Genomic DNA, 23,932 nt, shown 5'->3' with positions numbered 1-23,932 from the left:
GGCTTTTAGAAACGTCCGGAGTGCATTTCAATGCGCAACGTATTTGGAATCGGCCTATAAATATCTGCTTAGTTGGTATCTCACACGGGAAAGGTTATCCCGGATGTATCCAGGGTCTACTGATAGGTGCTGGCGTGGATGCGGCCAAAGAGGCACTCTAGCTCATATCCTCTGGAGGTGTCCACTGATTGCTTCTATTGGGACGCAGTGAAAAATCTCCTCAACTCTGTTTTTCATTGTACAACCAACTGGCCTCCTCACTCTGTCCTCCTGTTCCTGGAAATCCCTTGTATCTCCCCCAAAGACAGAGACCTTTTCTGCATTATATGTATAGTAGCTAAGATAGTACTCACCCGCTTACGGAAATCTCCCTCCATCCCCTCCATCGACTTAGTAATTAGTAAGATTCATACCACTTATAGTTTTGAATCCATCCTAGATAGAGGTTCAGGTCACATATTGAAATTCTCTTCTAGGTGACTTTCATGGGAACAGTCCGTTTACTTCAGGTCCTCTCTGTAGAGATGCTTGGGCTATACACCTAATGTAATGATAGTTTATCTCCTTTATTGCCCCATGTATGTCGTATTCTGTTATATCTACCATTAGGCATTCTATGAGCTTTGGAGCACCAGAGGTACATTGTACCATGATCTGTGGAGAATAACTTTAACATCTACTCATTATATAGAACTCCTCATTTTTTCTACTCTTAGTAGAAGGGTACCCCCTACACCCACATTCTGACGCTGAGTTTACTCATTACTGCCATAAAGACAGGATTAGTGGTTTATTACTTCTTATTTGTTTTGTTCTTTTCTACGTAGTCTGATGACTGCTGCAGTTACAGTTATTTTGGTTATTTTCGACCCATTATTGAACATTGTAATGTTTATACTTTACTTATGCTATACTTCACAAATATGTAGTCTACTATCAATGTGATCTTACATTCTTCTGTTTTTGTTGGTAGCTGCGTCTACCCATATATTCTTTTTGCACTTGCTCTTCTTTTAAAAATTCAATAAAAAAAACTATTGAACGTAAAAGTACATCTTACATGCATCTGATGAAAGGTCACATGACCCGAAACGCGTCATGCTGTAAGCTTCCTGAGTTTTCATCCATGTCTACATTTTATCTTGGATGAAATAAAGGTGAAGTTACTTTTACCGCTGGCTTCTGCAATTTTGTGTCACAGATTTGTAAACGACTTCTATTTAAAAAACGTAATCCTTCCAGTACTGATCAGCTGCTGTATGCTCTACAGGAAGTTTTATTTCTTTCTGGAATTCTTTTCAGTCTGACCACAGTGCTCTCTGCTGACGACTGTTTGCTATGGGGATTTTTTTTCTGCTCTGGACAGTTCCTGACATGCACAGAGGTGTGCACAGAGAGCACTGTGGTCAGACTGAAAATAATTCCAGAAAGAAATACAACTTACTGTGGAGCATACAGGAGCTGATAAGTACTAGAAGGATTAAGATTTTTTAATAGAAATAATTTACAAATCTGTTTAACTTTCTGGCACCAGAATTGTTTTCCACCGGAGTACCCCTTTAATAACTGACTGTTCATTTTCATATGTCCTACTCCTTGACACACACCACCATTATCACAAAATAGTCACTGTTTTTCACTTCTCCTGTGGATGGAATGTAAGATCGGTGTCTCCTACCAGGAAACAACTGAACCGTAATGTCCCACACTATTAATACTCTAAGGCTTGGAGCACATCTTTCAGGAGACAGACCTAGAGGGTATGTCCACACAGTTTTTTCACACAGATTTCAACACAGATTCTGGAGCATGTTGCCGATTCAGTTATATTCAGCAGTAATTGGCTGATCCTTGGAGAGCCAAGAGTAAGAAGTCCATACTAAGTGCTGAACACACGTCTCCAGGGAGGGGTAAGGGAGCTGAATTCAGCCAAAAAAGCTTTCGTTTTAGCAATTGGTTGGGGTCATAGCACCTGAACCTGTCACCATGAAGTATTAAAAGAAGCGAGAGTAGAAGGTATAACATCCTATTTTATGACTGTTGGTGGCTTTCATTTTACTATGGCAAGCATCTGTGAGCAGGTTCAGTGTGGAGGTTTTTCAAATGTGCCTATATAACTCCTCGACCATGGCCAAAGGAACCCAAGGGTTTGGTCTGGAAGCAACCTTAGCTTAAAGGGGTACTACGCTGCTAGACATCTTATCCCCTATCCAAAGGATAGGGGATAAGATATATGATCGTGGGGGTCCCGCTACTGAGGCACCCAGCGATCTCCTGCAGCACTCAATGCTGTAAAAATCGCTGGGTTCCTCTGACAGTGGTCGTTACGTCACAGCCACGCCCCCTCCTGATGTCACGCCATGCCCCTCCATTCATGCCTATAGACACGATCCCTCCCATAGAAATGAATGGAGGGGGCATGGTGTGATGTCACAAGGGGGCGTAACCATGCCATCACGATCACAGACCCTGGCTCTGAGCATTCTGAACAAAATGTTCAGAAAGATGGATCCCCGGAGTACCCCTTTAATCTCATTATACTGTATTATTCTACAAATAATTAAATGGATTTAGACCATTGTTTCTAGTTTCCCATGATGTTTTGTCATTGCTGCTACCTGTCAAAATGAACAGACTGGTACCTATGAGTTTGTTTAAAAAAGATTTTTTAAGAGTTGCAATCCTAATAGGTGATGAGGAGCAGAAAACTGCACACTAATTCTGGGTCAGCTTCTACTTTATTATGTGATAAAAGAGCCACCCCGGGGACAAATTATCTCCTGCAATGGAGGCAATAAGGTCAAAACATCGGGTGCCATTTTATGAGGTTATCAAAAAAAGGAACTCCGTTTTCCTTTAACGGGTAACTCTCATTAAAACAAATTTTTGCTATTGCACTCCTTATGGTAAATACAAAATATTTCTAATAGCTCAAGAGCACATTTTCCCCCATCTCATACACAGACTTTGGACCGAAGTCCAAACACAGAAAGTGCAGCCTGGAGTACTGAGGGGGGGGGGGGGGGTGTCCAGCCTCATCCAATCACAGCTCCTCTCACACTTAACTGCCATATGCTGTTGGCTGGACACTCCCCCCTCAGCACTCCAGGCTGCACTTCCTGTGTTTGGACTTTGGTCCAAAGTCTGTGTATAAGATGGGGGAAAATGTGCTCTTGAGCTTTTTTTTAAGCACAAATAAAACATAGAAAACTTCCTTTTAATTAAACAAAGTATATTCGAAATATTTTTTATTTACCATAAGGAGTGCAATAGCAAAAAATTAGTTGTAATTAGAGTGTCCATTTAAAGTGGGGTCAACAGCACCTGGTATGGGTTACTGTATCAGAGATGTGTTTTATAATCTATAGCTACCAAATAAATCAAAATGCCGATCCTAAGATATCATATTTAGGGGTTTAGTCTACTTGCACAGTTCTAAATATAAGGTACCACAAGAAACAAACCTGTTCTATTACTCAAATGGCAAGACTCTCTGGCGAACACATGGCTGTACTTTCTTCAGTACAAATGTCTTTATTCAGAACCTTAATAGCATTATAATGCTTTTGGCTGTGGGCTCCTTGGTCTGAGAACCATAAGCTTTCTCATTGTTTTGAATACAGATGGATTTTTAGTTCATTATTAATTCATTAGACTGCTACATAATACTTGATCACATTAGAACACATTTTATGACCATACCTTCTTCTAATAGAGGTGTTCCCAAACCTGAATATTAAAGGTGTATTCCAGGCAAAAACTTTTTTATATATCAACTGGCTCCGGAAAGTTAAACAGATTTGTAAATTACTTCTATTAAAAAATCTTAATCCTTCCAATAGTTATTAGCTTCTGAAGTTTTCTGTCTAACTGCTCAATGGACAGCTCCCGGGACGTGAGTCATCAGAAAGCTAATAACTATTGGAAGGATTAAGATTTTTTAATAGAAGTAATTTACAAATCTGTTTAACTTTCCGGAGCCAGTTGATATATAAAAAAAAGTTTTTGCCTGGAATACCCCTTTAAGATTGCTACCTTTACAAGCTAGACGAGGGTTCTTACAAACCTGCAGGGCAGCCAGTATATAGTAAATGTCGTTCTTATAAGTTTCCTGCCATTAGTTTTAGACTATTTTTAGGTTTTAGTTTTTTAAGAGTGTATAAAAAAAACTATAAAAACAATAAAAAATATATATATATATTTTTGACAAATAATGATGTCCAGCGCAAACTCCCATTCCAACGATGCAATTTTATTAATATTCACCTCCAGTACATGGACAGTGTGATCACAGGTGCCGCGTTTCGGCCCCACAAATGGGCCTAAGGCCCATTTGTGGGGCCGAAACGCGTCATCTGTGTTCACACTGTCCATCGTTGGAATGGGAGTTCGCGCGGGACATCATTCTTTGTCTCAGATAGCTGCATTGGTGGAGTCTGCACCAGTCCTTGCACAACGGGACATGGGGGTGAGCTGAATACACACACTAACTTTGTATATTTTTATTTTATATGAAAAATTGTTAATGATAGGGAAAGTAAAATGTATTTTTTTCACCATATGGAGTACAAAGTAGTTAAGGGGAATTTCAGCATTCAAGGAAAACTGACTGCAGGTTCACCCGCACTAAACCCAAAACGCAGGGTTATAGTGAGGGTGAACTGAATTACAATAGGTATCACGTATCCGGATCTGCGCTCCAGTTCTAGAGATAAATCCTTTATTAGTTGGCATTGCTAATCTGTAAATTGCCAGCTTGGCGCAATGGAGACGGGTCCCTCATACCAAGCTTCCTTGCATCATCCCCTCTGCACTCATATGCCCACCCACATCATGAACATTCATGGCACCCCTTCACCCATGTGATGGTGAGGTGAGTGGATATTGATATAGTAGCAATGCCAGCTAATAACAAGACAAACCGGATAACAACATAGTGATACCTCATTGTAATCCTGTTCACTCGCACTATTACCTAAGTGTATCAGGTTTAGTGCGGGTGAACTCGCTATCAGTTTCCCTTTAAAGGTTACCTATTAGGTTATGTGTCCCTCTCACATTGGCCCCAGTACTTTTCTGGATGTGGAAAACAACATTCTGATGCTGTTCTCCCATGTTCCCTTTGATGCCCTAAACACTTAAAGGGGTACTCTACTCCCCAGCATTTGGAACATTTAGTTCCGAACGCTGGTGTGGGTTTGGGGGATTGCCACGCGCTATTGAGACGTCACACTCTGCCCCTCGGGACATCACGCCACGCCCCCTCAATGCGAGTCTATGGGAGGGTTGTGACGTCACGAGGGGGCGGAGCGTGATGTCACGAGGGGGCGTGGGCCCCCGAAGCCCGCACCAGCGTTCGGAACTTAATAGAAATGGCTTTTGATTTCTCCCCAATATCACAATACAACTTTATTGTAAAGTGCCTTGAAACTTTAAATTAATTCTCTTACTCATGGATAACTTAGTAGCTTTTTGGAGGATATAACAGGTGAACATAGCTTATAATTTGCTTAGTATTAACAATGATGGAGGACTACTGTATATATTTCATAACCTAGAAGCTGTGTGCATTACATTTCTATTGAAAGATATAGATTTTTGCTTGTTATTGATGCACTAGAAAACTAGCTCACAATGTACTGTATACAAGATCGATAAAGAAGACTAACAGTTCCCGCAACGCGCAACAGGACCATTGATTTCCGTTATTATAATATCGTTTTCCCTTTAGAAAGGACCAGGTGTCAGGAATCATATTAAAGGGGTGAAATTTTATTTTATTTTTTTATCAATTGGTGCCAGAAGGTTAAAGAGATATGGAAATTACTCCTGTTTAAAAATCGTAATCCTTTCAGTACTTATCAGCTGCTGTATGCTACAGAGGAAGCTCTTTTCTTTTTGAATTTATTTTTGTCACAGTGCTCTCTGCTGACACCTCTGTTTGTCTCAGGAACTGTCCGGAGCAGGATAGGTTTGCTATGGGAATTGCTTCTGCTCTGGACAGTATCTGAGACAGACAGAGGTGTCAGTAGAGAGCACTGTGGTCAGACTGGAAAGAAATTTAAAAAGAAAAGAACTTCCTGTGGAGCATACAGCACCTGATAAGTACTGGCACCAGTTGATTTAAAAAGAGTACCCCATTCATGACAATAACGCTTCCAGGATAGAGGCATTTATTACCATGCGATGTAGTGAACCCATATAGTTATATATTATCGCATGGCACACAGTTGCTGGCATATAACTATAGCAAGATTTTCATCAATGTTGAACATTAAATAACGAAAGATCAATTCACCCTAAGCTGAAAATAAGGTTCACAATATGTAATCAAAAATAATGTATATTTTTATTATCAAAATTGGCCCCTTTACAAGTGAGAACTATACAATATATATATATATATATATATATATATATATATATATATATATATCTCCCAGGGAGCTCACTTTACTGTGAATCTGTTAGGAGAATAAATGGCTTATTTAAAGCAGTCTGTATTCTGCAATAAAATGGTCTGTAGAAAGTATATAAGGACACTTTTAGGGAATCCATGCTTGTTCCAAGGTGAAACACGATCCTACTCTTTCTCAGTTTTTGCTTTAAAGCTCAGTTTTTGGCTCATGCTGCCAGAATGCAACGTCAGCAGAGTGGTCTCCGGTGGTTGCTACAACAGCTTTAAAGGGATACTCCCGTGGAAAACTTTTTTTTTAATTAACTGCTGCCAGAAAGTTAAATAGATTTGTAAATCACTTCTATTATACAATCTTAATCCTTCCAGTACTTTTTAGGGGCTGTATACTAAAGAGAAATCCAAAAAAGAAATGCATTTCCTCTGATGTCATGACCACAGTGCTCTCTGTTAACCTCTGCTGTCCATTTTAGGAACTGTCCAGAGCAGGAGAAAATCCCCATAGCAAACATATGCTGCTCTGGACAGTTCCTAAAATGGACAGCAGAGGTCGGCAGAGAGCACTGTGCTCATGACATCAGAGGAAATGCATTTCTTTTTTGGATTTCTCTTTAGTATACAGCCCCTAAAAAGTACTGGAAGGATTAAGATTTTTTAATAGAAGTGATTTACAAATCTGTTTAACTTTCTGGCACCAGTTGATTTAAAAAAAAAAAAAAAAAAGTTTCCACGGGAGTACCCCTTTAATTGATAGATCTTCCCCTGATTTGGTATAGGAAGAAATCTATCAATCCAGGCAGGCGGGGCAGACAGATGTATTGGAGACTACTTCGATGACTTGTAGTTCTGGAGGCTTGAAATTGATAACAGGTTCCCTTTAAGATTTGGGATCGAGTAAGGTGTGGTTTATATGTCTTAATGCACTCATAGGGATGTGTGTATGTAGTCTTGTGCTATTACAATTTTGCAAGTGAAAGGATACACATGCCTCAGTAATGGGACAGTGTTAACGGAGTAGTTACTGAGGGAGGGTTTTAATAAAGATATTATTGGCAGTAAGACAAGGGAATATTATAACAGTGTACACAGCTCTGGTTAAGAAAACTGTACAACATGTATGATACGTGATAAACAAGCAGTGTGTGCTCCTGTCTGTGGTTACAAATCACTTTCCAAAGTATTCACCTCTGTCACTTTCAAAAATCCAGAAAAGTCGGCTACAACATTGCCGTGGGTCAGCATGGCACCTTTGGGATTGCCTGCAATAGAAAACAAAGTGACAATGTAATCTTGACTTAGATGGATAGACTAGACAGAATGGCATCCAGAATTGGAAAAGCCATGGCTGCTTTCTTCCAAAACAGCACTATCCCTGTCCATGGTTTGTGTTTGATATTCTCACCTCCATTGAAGTAAAAGAGGCTAAGCTACAATACTACACACAATCTGTCAACAAGTATGATGCTGTTTTTGGAAGAAAGGTCTTTAGGTTTTACAATTTGTCACAATCCAGCACAATCCAGTAAAAAAAACAAAAACAAAACTATACTTTAAAGAGTAGCTATTGTTTCAAGATAAGCTGCCATGTATGTGTACATTAGGAGTAGCCCAATTTCTGACCATTATAGAAATGGTTTATGACATTTTTCAGACTTTGCCCTCATTTTCAGTTGGGCTAGTGGATGGAGCCTTATATCTACAGTATGAGGTCTCACATACATTATACACATTCAGAAGAGGGTATGTCACTTTTACATCTCTTTATAGTATAACCTAAGGAGTTTTTGTTTGTTTTTAGCTTTCCCCAGTTACATCTCCTCCCATCTCCCTCCTCTCTCCATAGACTTCTATGGGCAGCATGTAACTGATCCCTCAGTTGTAAACACAACATGGATTTGATCTGTTGTGATAAAATGTATTATACGTGTTCTAGCATTATTCACTAGTACTATTGATTTCTGCAACATTTATTGAAACAGTAGCACCTATTTAAACAAGCGCTTTTTAAAATGGGACTCTATGGATGACAGATGGCTGACAAATGGCATCCATCTGAGGCATCTGTCACAGCTAGCCAGTAAAAAAACATTTGCAGTAAATGTATACTTTTATACTTGTATACATGTGTACCTATGGACAATGAATATTTCATATAAATATATACAGTATGAATACTGTATACACTATCTATCCATCTATCTATCCTTTAACAAATGTCCTTTCTTTATAGTAACGTGTAGTCAATGAGTGAACTCCCATTTACTCACCTGTTGTACCACTGGTAAAACACACAATAGACAGATCTTCCGGTGTAGGTGGCTGCAAACAACATAACAGAACATTATTGTGGATGGACAGCAGAAAATCACTTAGCTGTCCTGATATATATTGCCCTGAAATAGCTGCTGTAGGCTAACATGTAGTAACACATGAGGACAAGTCAGTAGCTCACCCCATAGCTGATGGTGGGGAATGCTTCTCTATGATGTCCATATTTTCTAAATCATTTAAAATGCCCCATTATGCTGTGAGCACATTCTAATAATAACATACAATTTACCAAATGTGTTATTTTTAAGCAGAGATAAACTCAGCACTCACAATTGGTGGTCTTCTGTTTTTTCGCCCACATTCCTAGAAGAGGAAAGGATAACGTTACATTTATATTCCTGTAGTATTATTCTGGTATTGCTAATAAAAGCTTGATATCATATACAGTATGTTATGCTGAGAGAATTATCCAGTACCATTTGGTTAACACTAAGAAAAAACTGCGCTGCCTGGGATTGGCGCTTACTTTGTGTAAAAATTGCTGCCGAAATTGACACCTCAACTTAAAATTTTCAGGATTCTGCCAAAAAGAATGTGATCGTTCTTTCGGCAAAGTCAAATTCCTTGTCAGAAGTTTCGCTATGGAACTTCCAACATGTTTACCAAAGCAGCAGCCTCCAATTGAGATCAATTGGACACTGTTGCAAACAGAATCCGCTCAGAATTTCCTCTTGGAAAAACATACATATATATATATATATATATATACACACACACACACACACACACACACACATGGCTCAAGTCCTGCAGGAACGCGTGGGAACTGAGTACCTGCACTATTTTCCCTGCAAGAACACCATTTCTATTAGCAGGACAAGCCCTTGAGTGGAAATCTTGGGTGAGTTTCCACATTTTTTTCCCTAGGACTTCACCCTTGTGTGTGTGTGTGTGAGTGTATGTATATATATGTATATATATATATATATATATATATATATATATATATATATCCTAAGATAAAAATAAGAGGAAATAGAGAAGACTAGATGAACAATCTTCTATGTTTCTTATATAAATTGCGCCATCAAAAGATATGCTGTGCCTACGGTATTTATGTAATTATGCAGTCACAGGAATATGGTATTGTGCAATTTCCACTGCAACTGCTGAAGAAGGCTATGACCACATGACCGAAAATCTGCAATTCACAAAGCTTGCAGAATTTGTGAAGGATTTGCAGTAGAATTTCTGTGTACTCAAAACACAGAATTCTGCCAAAATTCTAAGCCCCAGTGAGTTCAATGGGATCCCGCCCACAATTATGCAAAATTTAAAGACAGCTATTTGAATCTTGCTGAATGCCACCAAAAATCTGTTGTGTTAATTGGACAGTGGAATCCCCATTGGATTTGATGGGCAGTAAATTTTGCTGAATTCTGTGGCAGAATTTTTCTGTGGACATTCCGCCGTGTGAACATCGCTCTAAGAGTTTGGGAAATCTGAGCTTCATTAGATACCAGCTACCTAGTGGGTGTGTGTGTGGTGGGGGATAGGCAGTTTGGCTGACGCAGGTCTCCCCCTTTCACATTACTGTCCATCATTCTGCTACTCGATTGGTCAACCATCCTGGCAGGACAATATATTGTACACGGTGTATAGAGACAATAGAAAAACATGTGTGAATTTGCCGTTCACATCGACCCCCATGGGCTAAACAGGCTGCACAGGTGTCATGTCCAACCTTGGCCTATGGCTGTATGCGCACAGTGCAGAATTGGCATGGGTTAATTCAGTGTGGACATTTTGATTTTGGTCATGTGTTGGCCAATGGATCTGATCCATAGCAATAATGAACAAGCGCAATTTGAAAATAAATAGCACATTCAGCATTCTGTGTATTTTATTTCTGGAACATGCAAATGGGTGATAAAATATTACTTGTTGCACTTTATATGAGATCATAGTCCTGTTCTGCACAGTATGGTGTAAAATATATGCTTTCTGATCTGTGATTAAATTAGTGTTTAGGAAAATATTACCTCCAGTTCTTGCATAGTTTGAATGTGCACAGAGCAATGTTTTCCTCTATCCACCAGCTGCTGGTCCACTGCGTCCATGAGAACAACACACCTAAGACCAGGGGTCTCTCCTTTTTCAACATTCTCTAGAAGAATTTTGGCTTTTTCTGGCTTGTCGCATATTACTGTTGAGATATCAGCTGCCAAAGACACATTGATGGAGTGATGAAAACACATATTTCAGTGGATACACAACATTTTACATTCCACATACTTGACAACTTTATAGAAGAGACATCAGGGGGATTTAAAAAGTCAGAAGACAACATTTTTTTAACTATAGTTCACTATGTAACCAACCAACATCTGAGATCAAGGCCAAAACCTGGAAGGCCAAATTTTGAAAATATTAGTCTTCAAGAGTGTAGTCAAAAGATAGTAAGAATAAAATATAATGGGAATTAAGTATATAATAAAGTATAAGACCCCCGCGATCTTGGCTGCGGCACCCCAGACATCCGGTGCATGGAGCAAACTTTGATTCGTGCCGGATGACTGGCCATGAGGCTCATGACGTCACACCCCGCTCATGACATCACAGCCACACCCCCTCAATGCAAGTCTATGGGAGGGGGCGTGATGGTCATCACGCCCCCTCCCATAGACTTGCATTGAGGGTGTGTGGCTGTGACATTACAAGTCGGGTGTGGCCGTGATGACATGAGCCTCTGGCGCTGCACCCAACGCTCTAAACAAACGTCGGGTGCAGCAGGGAGATCGCGGGGGTCCCCAATGGCGGGACCCCTGCGATCAGACATCTTTTCCCTTATCCTTTGGCCCCACTGAGGACAAGGAGTGATGATCATCTTAGTACAGCACTGTCAATTATTATGGTACTATATACAGAAATAAAACAAATGGGCTATGTTCCTGTTCGATTTTCCAAATACCATAACCTTGGTGTTGTCCCATGTAGTTCTTTAATGCAGTTTTTATCAAAATCAGTTCATGACACACTTTTTAGGATTGCTGCTTTAGAAAAAAATAGACACTGTAGCTGAGGTTCAGGATCTGTTGATATTTCAGTCTGTCAGCCTAGTCTAGTTTGGCATTTATGGTACATACAATCCATCACCACCTGAAGTCAGGCTAAATATAGCAATTGCTATCTAAAACCTACATCCGAATACAAGAAAATGGGTCATCGCACAGTCTTACCTGTGTTAATGATATAGCGGATAGCGCCATGGCCCAGAGTGTCATACAATGGGATTACCACCATAGAATAGGTGTAACAAGCAAGCTCAGAGATGATCCACTGTAAAGAAAGAAACATCACACTGGAGGCCAAGCTGTAAAAACAATACAGTATATGATATAGAGAAATAACGGTGAAGATATACCTCGGGGCGATTCTGTGCAAAGACGCCAATAAACTGGTCTGGTGACGGCTTGCATCCCTGGTGTAACAGTCCTGATCCTAAACATTCTGCTCTGTCTGACACCTAGAAAGAATTCACACAAATACATCATGTATTCCACTACAAAGGGAAGCCACATTATATGAATAGTCAGAAGTAAATAGAACTCTTCTATCAGGGCTTCTTTTAACCTCGGCAACTTTCAGCAAACACTGTACAGACAATATATAATAAGGTACTGTATTGGAGGAAAGATTTCTCCGAAAACCAGTTCCATTTTTAACAGTGTCTTTCTTAAAGGAAACCTGTTGGCGGTTTCATGCTGTCCTAATGGGCGATCCCGACACACGATGATTTACACATTATGGTTTTAACAAGCTGCCGGGAATGGGGCAAGCAGTCATTGTTCCCTGCCCCGTTGGCCTTAAAGGGATAATCCACTGGAAGACATTTTTTTTTTTAAAGAACTGGTGCCGGAAAGTTATACAGATGTTTAAATTATTTCTATTTAAAAATCTTCATTCTTCCAGTACTTATCAGCTGCTGTATACTACAGAGAAAGTTGTGTTGTTATTTTCTGTCTGGCCACAGTGCTCTCTGCTGACACCTCTGTCCATGTCAGGAACTGTCCAGAGCAGGATCAGTTTGCTATGGACATTTGCTCCCACGCTGGACAGTTCCTTACACAGACAGAGGTGTCTGCAGAGAGCACTGTGGTCAGACAGAAAATAACTATACATCTTCCTGTGGAGCATACAGCAGCTGATAAGTACTAGAAGGATTACCATTTTTAAAAAGTAGTAATTTACAAATCTGTTTAACTTTCTGGCATCAGTTGATTTAAATTATTATGTTTTTTTTCCAGTGGAGTACCCCTTCAAGTGACACATTTCTCCTTATGTATGTATAGGGAGAGACGTGTTACTCATGGCCGGAGAGGCAAACAGCAACTGCCAGGACCACCTCCCATGAATACCTGCCCCTGTTGGGATGCCGTTTCCTGTCTGTTTTTCATGTTCATCACAGGTTCCTTGATACATCCCAACAGTGCATGAGGACCCCACTCACTGTAGTTATAATGGAGTCAGTCAGGATTCCCTAATAATTATCTTTTGTCACTGCATGTTACATATGTGAGCATAGGCTTAGTGCATTAAAGGGGTTGGCCACAATTAAAAAAAAAAAAAAAAAAAAAAATTATATATATATATATATATATATATATATATATATATATATATATGAAAGCCTGCTGGATACTTAAAGAAGAAAACACACAATACTCATACTCATCTCGGTTTCTGTTTACCTTCTTGAATAATGTGCTCTCCCTGCTCTTCTGATGATATCTCAAATACATTGAATCCAGTCACTGGTCTCAATGATCAATGAGGCCAGTGATTGGCTGCAGAGTGCCCGGGAATGTCATCAGGAAAGCAGGAAGAGTGCGTCATCCAAGAAAGTAAGCTAACAGGGGTGCAATGCTAGACTTAGATAGAACAGGTAAGTATAGTTTACTTTGTAAAGTAAATCCTATTTTACTGGCTTTCCTGTCACATGTTAAAGTTTATGACCTTTTATATATAGATTATTATTTTGGGTTATGGCGGTATTATACAGGGACAAAGAAACTATTTTACCCTGGGCAAAAACTGGGTCCGCCTCCTTCTAGTTTCTTTGTACTGGACACATCCATTCAAAGGGTGCAGCATTAGCCAAAAAGTTCCCCGGCACAGTGTGACTCCCATAGTTGGTTAGTTCCCATGGAACCTGCACAGTGAAAATTGTATTTTCATCTATGTAAATTCTTCTTAAAGGGGTACTCCAGTGAAATTTTTTTTTTTTTTTTTTAATGAACTGATGCCAGAAAGTTAAAACAGATTTGTAAATTACTTCTATTTAAAAATCTTAATCCTTCCAGTATTATCAGCTGCTGTATGCTCCAAAGGAGGTTCTGTTCTTTTACAGTTTATATTCTGTCTGACCACAGTGCTCATTGCTGACACCTCTGTCCATGTCAGGAACTGTCCAGAGCAGCATATGTTTGCTATGGGGATTTGTTCCATCTCTGGACAGTTCCTGACATGGACAGAGGTGTCAACAGAGAGCACTAAGGTCAGACTGAAAAGAACAACTCAACTTCCTGTGGAGCATACAGCAGCTGATAAGAACTGGAAGGATTAAGATTTTTAAATAAAAGTAAATTACAAATCTGCTTACCTTTCTGGCACCAGTTGATTTAAATAAAAAAAAAAAAAGGGTTTTCCACCGGAGTACCCCTTTAACCCCTTTAAGGACTCAGCCCATTTGGACCTTAAGGACTCAGACAATTTTCTTTTTACGCTTTAGTTTTTTCCTCCTCCCCTTCAAAAAATCATAACTCTTTTATATTTTCATCCACAGACTAGTATGAGGGCTTGTTTTTTGCGCGACCAGTTGTCCGTTGTAATGCCATCACTCACTTTACCATAAAATGTATGGCGCAACCAAAAAAATACTATTTGTGTGGGGAAATTGAAAAGAAAACCGCAATTTTGCAAATTTTGGAAGTTTTTGTTTTCACGCCGTACAATTTATGGTAAAAATGACATGTTTTTTATTCTCTGGGTCAATACGATTAAAATGATACGCATGATAACATACTTTTCTATTACTGTTGCACTTAAAAAAAAATCGCAAACTTTTTAACCAAATTAGTAAGTTTAAAATCCCCCTATTTTGAAGACCTATAACTTTTTCATTTTTCCATATAAGCGGTGGTATGAGGGCTCATTTTTTGCGCCGTGATCTGTACTTTTTATTAATACCATATTTGCTTATACAAAACTTGTATTACATTTTTTATTAATTTTTTTTGGAATAAAATGGACTATTTTGGACTTTTTTTTACACGTTCACGCCGTTCACCGTACGGGATCATTTACATTTTATTTTAATAGTACGGATATTTATGCACGCGGCGATACCAAATATGTATATAAAATAATTTTTTTTTTACACTTTTTGGGGGTAAATAGGGAAAATGGGACAATTTACGTTTTTATTGGGGGAGGGGGTTTTTCACATTTTTTTTACTTTTATTTTTACACTCTTATAGTCCCCATAGGGAACAATTTATAGCAATCATTCGATTGCTAATCCTGTTCAGTGCTATGTATAGGACACAGCACTGATCAGCATTATCGGTCATCTTCTGCTCTGGTCTGCGGGAAGGCAGATCAGAGCAGAAGACTCCCGGAAGACAGCGGAGGAAGGTGAGGGGACCTCCGTTTGCCATGCAGGATGATCGGATCGCCGCGGCAGCGCTGCGGGCGATCCGATCATCCTGTTAAGTGATCGCGATGCTGCAGATGCCGTGATCTGTATTGATCACGGCACCTGAGGGGTTAATGGCGGACATCCGCAGGATCGCGGGTATCCGCCATTACCGGCGGGTCCCTGGCTGCGATCCACAGCCGAGACCTGCCGCGCATGATGCCGGCACCGCTCTGATACCCGCGGTTATGCTCAGGACGTAAATGTACGTTAAGTACCGCATCACCAGGACGTACATTTAAGTCCTGCGTCGTTAAGGGGTTAAGACCTGCAATGATTGTCCTATAAACACAGTAATTCATAGGTTCTCTATATTTTCTTCTTCATCTTATCTATAATTTTTTAAACCTCTTTTATATTAAATATTGCTGAAAACCTTTTCTTAGCTTACAGCCGCAGAGGAAAGGGTTGTAGATGTGACTTATTCATACAGGAACATGTTCTGCTATAAAATACTAATTCTCTTCTGTAGTGCTTATGGTTGCTTGTGCTGTGACATGTACCCTTTTAAACCCCACGCTGTCTTTTATAGTGCTCTGTTCTTTCTGCCCGATCTCATGTTTCTTAGCAATAGAAAATAAGGCAGCGCTATACTTCTATTTCATAAAAAGCCATTTATGTCATTTGTAGGATACGCTGCCGAATTGTTCTGTAAGCTCAAGCTGCAAATTCAAAGACTACAAAAGAGGCAAGATGATTTTCTGTGGTTTCTTTACTAGGTACAGTCTGATGTGATTTAATTATACAATATAGCAGCCCAACATCTGCAGGCGATCTAACCAGTGTTAACCCCTAAATCTACAGGCAGGCAGAAAAAGCAGCACCGCCATGATGAAAATATATGCATGTGAGTCGTTATAAACTGCAGTATTGCTATAGAAAAAAATGGAAATTCTTAGCTTACAATTGGGTCAAATATTGTGTATGATCCCAGCACAGTAAGGTGGCCTCATTAGAATGGACACTATTTGATCAAATTAAATACTAAGAACCTATTTTTCTATAGAAATACAGCAATGCATTGAAGTATGCTACTGTCATTTTTGCCTTTTCACTTGTATTTCGGTTACTATTTATAATCGCTCTTTTGGATGTACTGAACATTTATTTTTCATTGTCCCACATGTCTGAAGGAGATTAGGACTATTGTACTCATAAATCTCGGAACTGTCTTTTCTATTCAGGTTGTTTAAGGAATCTTGTAGCCCAGGTTTTCCAAATGAACATAAATGAACGTTTGCTAAATAAATAATAAAATAACTTTAAAACATCCTCACCTGTTTATATGTGAGCCATTCGTAAGGCTGGTTAGGTCTCCTGGATCCCAAACAAGGACCATTTTCTGAAAGAATACAAAACTGTATAATTCTGGTCTCCTTCCAGTGGTGTAAGGCTATGAGCACACACACAGTATTTTAGGGCTTACCGTATATACTCGTGTATAAGCCAAGTTTTCCAGCACGATTTTTCGTTCTGAAAACGCCCCCCTCGGCTTATACTCGAGTGAACAAAAAAGTATGGTCCCGGCCGCCCATCTCCGCCTGTCAATCCCTTCGAAGTGGTCTTCAACCTGCAGACCTCGAAATGTTGCAAAACTACAACTCCCAGCATGCCTGGACAGCCATCGGCTGTCTGGGCATCCTGGGAGTTGTAGTTTTGAAACATCTGGAGGTCCGCAGGTTGAAGACCACTGCAGCCTTCTTCATCATCCAGACCCACCCTTTTGTTTTCTACTCACCTCCTCTCGGTGGGAAGGAAGGGTGAGCTGGTCCGGGCCATCTATGCTGCAGGGAGCGTCCGGTAGGGAGGGCTAGTCGTTCTGGGCTGTACATCTTCACTGGGAGGCCCTCTTCTCCTCTCTGGGCCGGCCACGAACTAGTGACGCTGCCTTGAGGCCACCGCGCAGGGACGTTCATGCGCAGGGACATCACGGACGTCTGCTGTGCACAGACGTCCCTGCGCGTCATCGTCAAGCCAACGTCACTAGTGCGGGGCCGGCCCGGAGAGGAGAAGAGGGCCTCCCGGTGAAGATGTACAGCCCAGAACGACTAGCCCTCCCTACCGGATGGTCCCTGCAGCATAGATGGCCCAGACCAGCTCACCCTTCCTTCCCACCAAGGGGAGGTGAGTGGATAACTAAAGGGGGTCTGGATGATGACGAAGGCCACAGTGGTCTTCAACCTGTGGACCTCCAGATGTTTCAAAACAACAACTTCCAGCATGCCCTGACAGCCGATGGCTGTCCAGGCATGCTGGGAGTTGTAGTTTTGCAACATCTGGAGGTCCGCAGGTTGAAGACCACTGAGAAGGGATTGACAGGCAGTGATGATGAAGGGGGGGGGGGATGATGATGAGGGTGATGATGACGAGGGTGATGATGATGACGAGGGTGATGATGATGACGAGGGTGATGATGATGACGAGGGTGATAATGACAGGATGATGGTGACAAGGGTGATGGTGACGGGGGTGATGGTGACGGGGGTGATGGTGACGGGGGTGATAATGAGGAGGGTCTGTATGAAGACAGGGGGGATGATGTATTTCCCACCCTAGGCTTATAGTCGAGCCAATAACTTTTCCTGGGTTTTGGGGTGAAATTAGGGGCCTCGGCTTATATTCGGGACGGCTTATCCTCGAGTATATATGGTATTTAAAAAATAAATACATTTTTTTTTTTTAAATTCTGGTTTTACGGGCAAAATGAGTCTCAAACTATTAGATGCTTCTTTTTTTCTGCCATTATGATCTTTTCTTTAGCCTTTTTTTGCATTTTTACATTTTTGTCCATTTTTGTCTACAGTAAATGCTAACATGCAACTTAAAAACTAGCTGTCATTTGGGACAGAAATGGTCCAAACACTGTATAAACAAAGTCCATAATAACATTGCACTTTTAAATCTATAATAATTAGACTAAACATAGCCTAACTATACTACATTAGGAAAATCATGACATACATTTTTCATTCCATTGTAACCCTCATGTTTTTACCTACAGATCATCATCCACAAAATCTAACAGATTATTTGTGAATAAGTTTGAAAGAAGAAACAGACCATAATGCAAATGACTGGTTCAATATGAGTTCTGGGTGGGATTGCCTTTTGAGGGCCCTTTACTCCACCGGCTGCTCTTCACTACTATGGCCCAGATTTATCAAACTGTGTGAGAGAAAAAATGGAGAGATTTCCCCACGTGCAGCCAATCACAGCTCAGCTTTCACTTTACCAGAGCTCATTAGCTGAGCTGTGATTGGTCGCTGTGGAAAAATCTCTCTACTTTTTCTCTCACACAGTTTGATAAATCTCCCCCTATGTGTATGCAACCACTGATAATGCTGATAAATTAGGGAGTTTTCTTTTATGCCATTCTCTTCAACTACTTTTTATATGCACATTTATATTTCACACTGTCTATAAACAATTATGGATGGATCTGCTTTTGCTCACAGGAACAGAAATCATTTGCCATTCTGATGACGTGACTTGTAGCTCAAATTTATTTCATTATGGTTAAGTGCACAGAGCAGTCCACAGGAGGCCTTGTACTTTTTTGTGAAAATTTTATTTTCATTTTCAATGATTCAAAAAGAATATAAGTCAGTCAGGAAATATCAGCAGATTTGCCATAGAGTGATACCAATATTTTTGGCAACATACACATATTGGCCCTGTGTAAACCCGACAGATTCTGATTCATTGACCAGAAATTCTGTCTGCACCAGAATCTGCACCAGAATAAAAAATAAAAAAAAACCCGACCAACTCTCCATTTTACTGAAAAAACAAACAAAAAAAAACATGAAAAAGGGATGTGGCCGATGGGGGGGAAAGAGGGCGTGATCATCCAAACGGGGCATGTCCCTGACATTTTCAAAAAATCACAACATATTTACTAATGTTTCCATAGAAAATGTGGTAACCCGACAGATCAGAGCAGATCAGATCAGAGCATGTGTAAAAAAAAAAAAAAAAAAAAAAAAAAAAAAAAAAAAAAAAAAAGGAAAACGTACAGAAACATTAGTAAATACTGTAAATACTAGGGAATTAGAGGAGAACTACGGGAGATCGTGGGGGGCCCCAGCGGTCGGACGACGCGCGATCTGAAACTTATCCCCTATCCTTAGGATAGGGGATACCATTTTCAATCGCGTAGTTCTCCTTTAAAACCCACAAAGAAAACTACACTCCACTCTTAGAAAATCTGTTGGGATGTTGAGGACACACCCCGTTTCAGCAGCCAGCCCCTTTCCCCAATAACCACGCCCCTTTTCTGGGTTTTCTCAGTAAAATGAGAAGTTGGTCTTTTTTTTTTATTCTGGTACAAATTCTGGCGCAGACAGAATTTCTGTCGCAATGAGCCAAAATCTGGCGCACAACCCGACAAAACATGTCAGGTTTAAAAAAGTAAATCAGGGCCATTGTCTGGGTTTGGCTTTAACTCCACTGGAGAAATGTAGCATTACACACTGGTCCTTCTAATGTAGCACATTGCAGAATGGGTCATCTTTGAGCAATAGTTGGGCACTCTACTCTATGACATCCACATGTTCTAATCTACATAATATAGAAACTAGTTGTCTGCATGAGGAACACCATAATGTTTAATGTTTAGTGTATTTTTATATTCATGTCACTATTTTGTATGATGTATTCTGTCTTACCAGAAATGTGAAGCCCTCTCTGAAACACTTCGTACATTGTCCTCGCATCATCATAGTAGTGTGTGAGTAGCTTTGGGCCATCTCCTAAAACAGAATGGCGCGCTCCACCACCGTCCTGCAAATAAAATGAGCAAAATAATAGTGAGAAATTACACAGAACTAAGACTCAAAAATTGCATCAAAAGTTGAAATGAGCCACACAAGACACTTTTCATTTTCTCCCACCAAAGAGCATTGTCCACATTCCCAGCACAACACTGCCATGATGTCTCAGCACTCCCACTAAAGCTTTTCACATGTCTAAATGACAGTTACTCTTTAAAAATGGAATTATAATTAAAAATTTATAAGAAAATCTATTCATTACTCAATATAAAGTGTAAATTTCATTTAGACGTTATATTGCACAACCTCTTTAAACTTACTAAAGGTTCTTTTAAACAGGCTGATAATCTTCTCAACGAATGCTCCTAGAAATGCTTGTTCTCGATAATCACCCTGTGTAAAAGGGCCAGCGATCAGCTGGCAACTAAAAATCACTTATCGGCTAATTAGATTATTTGTTTGGCCATTTAAATTATTGCCATCAGCTGCACATCACCTTGTTTAAACAGGTGATGCGCTGCAGGTAATGACGAATTTAATGGGCCTCACAAACAATCCAGTATCCAATTGTATGGCCCGTCTACCCGGTTGTTTGTGCCTTGTGGAGACTCAGCAAATGAACGCAGATCGCCAAGATTGGCGTTTGTCATCTACAGCCTGTGTAAAAGAGCCCTTACTCCAGTACTAAGTCCACATCTACCATTCTTTACCTGTAGTTCTTCTGACTGCATTAGGAGGTTGCATGGTGGCTTAACAGCTTTGGGTCGACTTGCAAACCAATATGCAATTACTGCAGCAAAGGCACCTATTCCAACTAATGTAGCAGCTGGCACGCTTCGGAAAAACTGGCTGAATTCATCGAACTCTGGCAGCCTCAAACTCCGCAAAATTTCTTGTGCCTGCATCTTCTCAAGTATTGAAATGGCAAACTCTGTAGAATGAAAGAATCATAAACAAGAGCCAAGATGAAATATTAACACTAGCACAAAAGAGGACTTGGGAAATATAAGGGCAAAATCTCTTTATAGAGGGGTTCTAAGCTAGTAATAAAATCTGTCATATAGATGAGGTTGTATAAAGAAACACAGATGGCCCTTTCAACCAACAGTTACTAAGATCTTTACTCAGGGACCAAACAGTTTTTTTTAAATCAAAGTCTTCAGCATGCTAAAATGTTAAGACCCTTTTAGAATAAAATCATTTGAAATTAGGCAAACATATGGCATTCCAATGGTACTTCCATTTAAAGAATCTTTAAAGCAGTAGTCCAGTTTAGGAGAATGTATCCCCTATCAAAAGATAGGGATAAAAATGTCTGATCGAGGGGGGTTCAACCGCTGGGTCCCCCCGCAATCTTCTGCCCGGCACCCCCACTCAGGCGATGGTCGACAAGCCCTCTCCATGCATCTCTATGGGAATGCCAGAGACTCATGAGTACGGCGCTTGGGTTCTCCCATAGGGATGTATGGAGGGCACTTGCCGACCCCCGCACTGAGCACGAGGAGAGCCAGAGCACCATGCAGAATCTCCCAGAAATGTAATTTTCACACAAATGTCCTGGGAAATAAAATGAAGATTTACCTTTAGCCAAATTTACATCATGATTTTACCATACGTGCCAAAAAGGAGTGTTGGCGTATACTGTCAGCAGCCCCATTCATTTTAATGGCCTGAAATTACTACATTTCATTTCCTGTACTTACATTTTCTTTGCAAGGCTCAAAAACATGGTCTGCTGCACTTTTAAGTCCGCTTAATAGGCATCATACTGTCACAATCCCCTCGCCATCTAGTGTTTCAAGTACATGTCATTCATTTAATATAGTTACACAGTTGTAATAGCAGTGCTCAAAGACAACCAGGGACTCCACTGAAGGGATATGTTAGTATTAGAGATGAACACATTTTTCAAAAATTCGATTCGGCAGATTCGCCGAATTTTCCGAAATTTTTTTGGTTTGATCCGAATATATTCGAGTCTGGATGTGGCAGCAGGGTCTGGAGACCATATGGCATCACAATTCAAGAGATCTCCATGTTTGTGACGTTACTACACGCCCTCTACTTTCATGTCTATGGGAGGGGACATAACGGCTGTGTACTAGCCATCATGCTCCCTCCCCTAGATATCAATGGAGGGGGCAAGGCGTGAATTCTGAAGGCCGTGGCCTGCCATGGCAACTGATCATGACAACCGATCCAACCCCTGAACCACCAATACACCTTTAATGGCCCCAGGATGGGCTTACTGTCATTAAATGGTTAAATGTGCTAGAATTTCATGAGGGTTTTGTAAATGATGACTCTTTGGGGAAGATTAATCAACATTTGTCTAGAGGAAAGGTTGACCAGTTTCCCATAGCAACCAATCAGCTTGCTTTGTTTTTTTTTTTTTTTTTGACAAGGCCTATGAAAAATGAAAGAAGAATCTGATTGGACGCTATGGGCAACTGGTCAACTTTTCCTCCGCAAAGGTTTTGATAAATCTTCTCTTTGGTATGTATCCAGATATCAAATGAAAAAGTAATGCAGCTGCATTTAGTATAATGTCCAGCCAATAGATGTATTAGCAAATGATTTGCTTAAAGTGCCTACTGTGCCAAACAAGTTCCTGCTACACTTTGTACAGGTTCCATAGAACCACATTGGTCTGTGTGCTCTCCGCTTGCGCCGTGATCTGCAGTTTTTATTGGTATTTTTTTTTTTATAGGACGTTTTGATCGCCATTTATAAAAAATTGACCACAAACTGACCAAAAATATGCAATTTTTGAATTTTTTTTTTACGTGTACGCCATTGATTGTACGATTTAATTAACATTATATTTTTATAGTTCGGACATTTATACACGTGATGGTACCACATAAGTTTATTTTTCTTTTCATATTTTTTTATTAAATGGGAAAATGGGGGCTATTCAAACTTTTATTAGGGAAGGGGATTAATCACATTTATTAACTTTTTACACTTTTTTTTGTCCCCATAAGGAACTATTACATGCAATGCTTAGATTGCATACTCTGATCAGTGTTATCTTTGCTCGATTGCTCCAGCCTGAAGAGCCTGGCTGGAGCATTGAGGCATAGATCGGACGGTGGGGAGGCAGGTAAGGGCCCTCCCATCGTCCTCTCAACTGTTCAGGATGCTGCGATTTCACCACGGCGTTCCCAAACAGCCTGCTGAGCTACACGGGAGGTCTTCTCTCCTGTTTTAGATGCCACAATCAACTTTGATCGCGGTGTCTAAAGGGTTAATTACGGACATCAGCTTGATCGTGATCGGCATTAGCCGTGGGTCCCAGTTGCTGATAGCAACCGGGACCCACTGGGTATGAAGCCTGCTCAGTTCCTGAGTGCGCTTTACATAATGGGAGCGGGCAATGGGCGTAAATATAAGTCCATTGTCCTTAAAGGGGTACTCCGGTGGTTAATTTTTTTTTGACTATATGGCATTTTCTTTGTAAGTTTTGTATTTTTGCAATATACATAGTACACAGCTCCTCATCTCTCCTCCCCCTGCTCTGTCTTCCAAGGACACAGGTCTGCACAGGAGAAGGAACACAGATAAGATAAGAGTGTTATCTCAAGGGGAGGATAACAAGGTGCACAGGCTGGGGATGATCTCTATATGTGAAGGGGGAGGGGGGGGGGGACTCCTGAATGACACATGCTGGGAATTGTAGTCCCTGTTATGTGTGTGTATGCTAGTGTTTACAAA

The 23,932-nt window shown here is 40.4% G+C and overlaps 1 protein-coding gene across 4 annotated transcripts in view; it reads right to left on the bottom strand.

Moving 5' to 3' along the window:
- ACSL6 (acyl-CoA synthetase long chain family member 6) overlaps positions 1-23,932 on the bottom strand; it is a 207,867-nt gene that overhangs the window by 45,393 nt on the left and 138,542 nt on the right. For all 4 annotated transcript variants that reach the window (XM_056575058.1, XM_056575059.1, XM_056575061.1 and 1 more), the window contains 9 exons: positions 20,926-21,146; positions 20,111-20,225; positions 16,721-16,785; positions 12,111-12,212; positions 11,926-12,025; positions 10,729-10,907; positions 9,017-9,049; positions 8,683-8,734; positions 7,601-7,674 (listed from right to left, as the gene is read on the bottom strand). In XM_056575058.1, coding sequence (XP_056431033.1) covers positions 7,601-7,674; positions 8,683-8,734; positions 9,017-9,049; positions 10,729-10,907; positions 11,926-12,025; positions 12,111-12,212; positions 16,721-16,785; positions 20,111-20,225; positions 20,926-21,146 — 941 coding nt within the window. The remainder of the gene's footprint in view (positions 1-7,600; positions 7,675-8,682; positions 8,735-9,016; positions 9,050-10,728; positions 10,908-11,925; positions 12,026-12,110; positions 12,213-16,720; positions 16,786-20,110; positions 20,226-20,925; positions 21,147-23,932) is intronic.

This window comes from Hyla sarda, chromosome 4 (assembly GCF_029499605.1).
Source record: "Hyla sarda isolate aHylSar1 chromosome 4, aHylSar1.hap1, whole genome shotgun sequence".
Classification (NCBI taxonomy): Eukaryota; Metazoa; Chordata; class Amphibia; order Anura; family Hylidae; genus Hyla; species Hyla sarda.
Note: the sequence above shows the minus strand (reverse complement) of the source record. Positions and strands in the feature narration are given on the sequence as shown.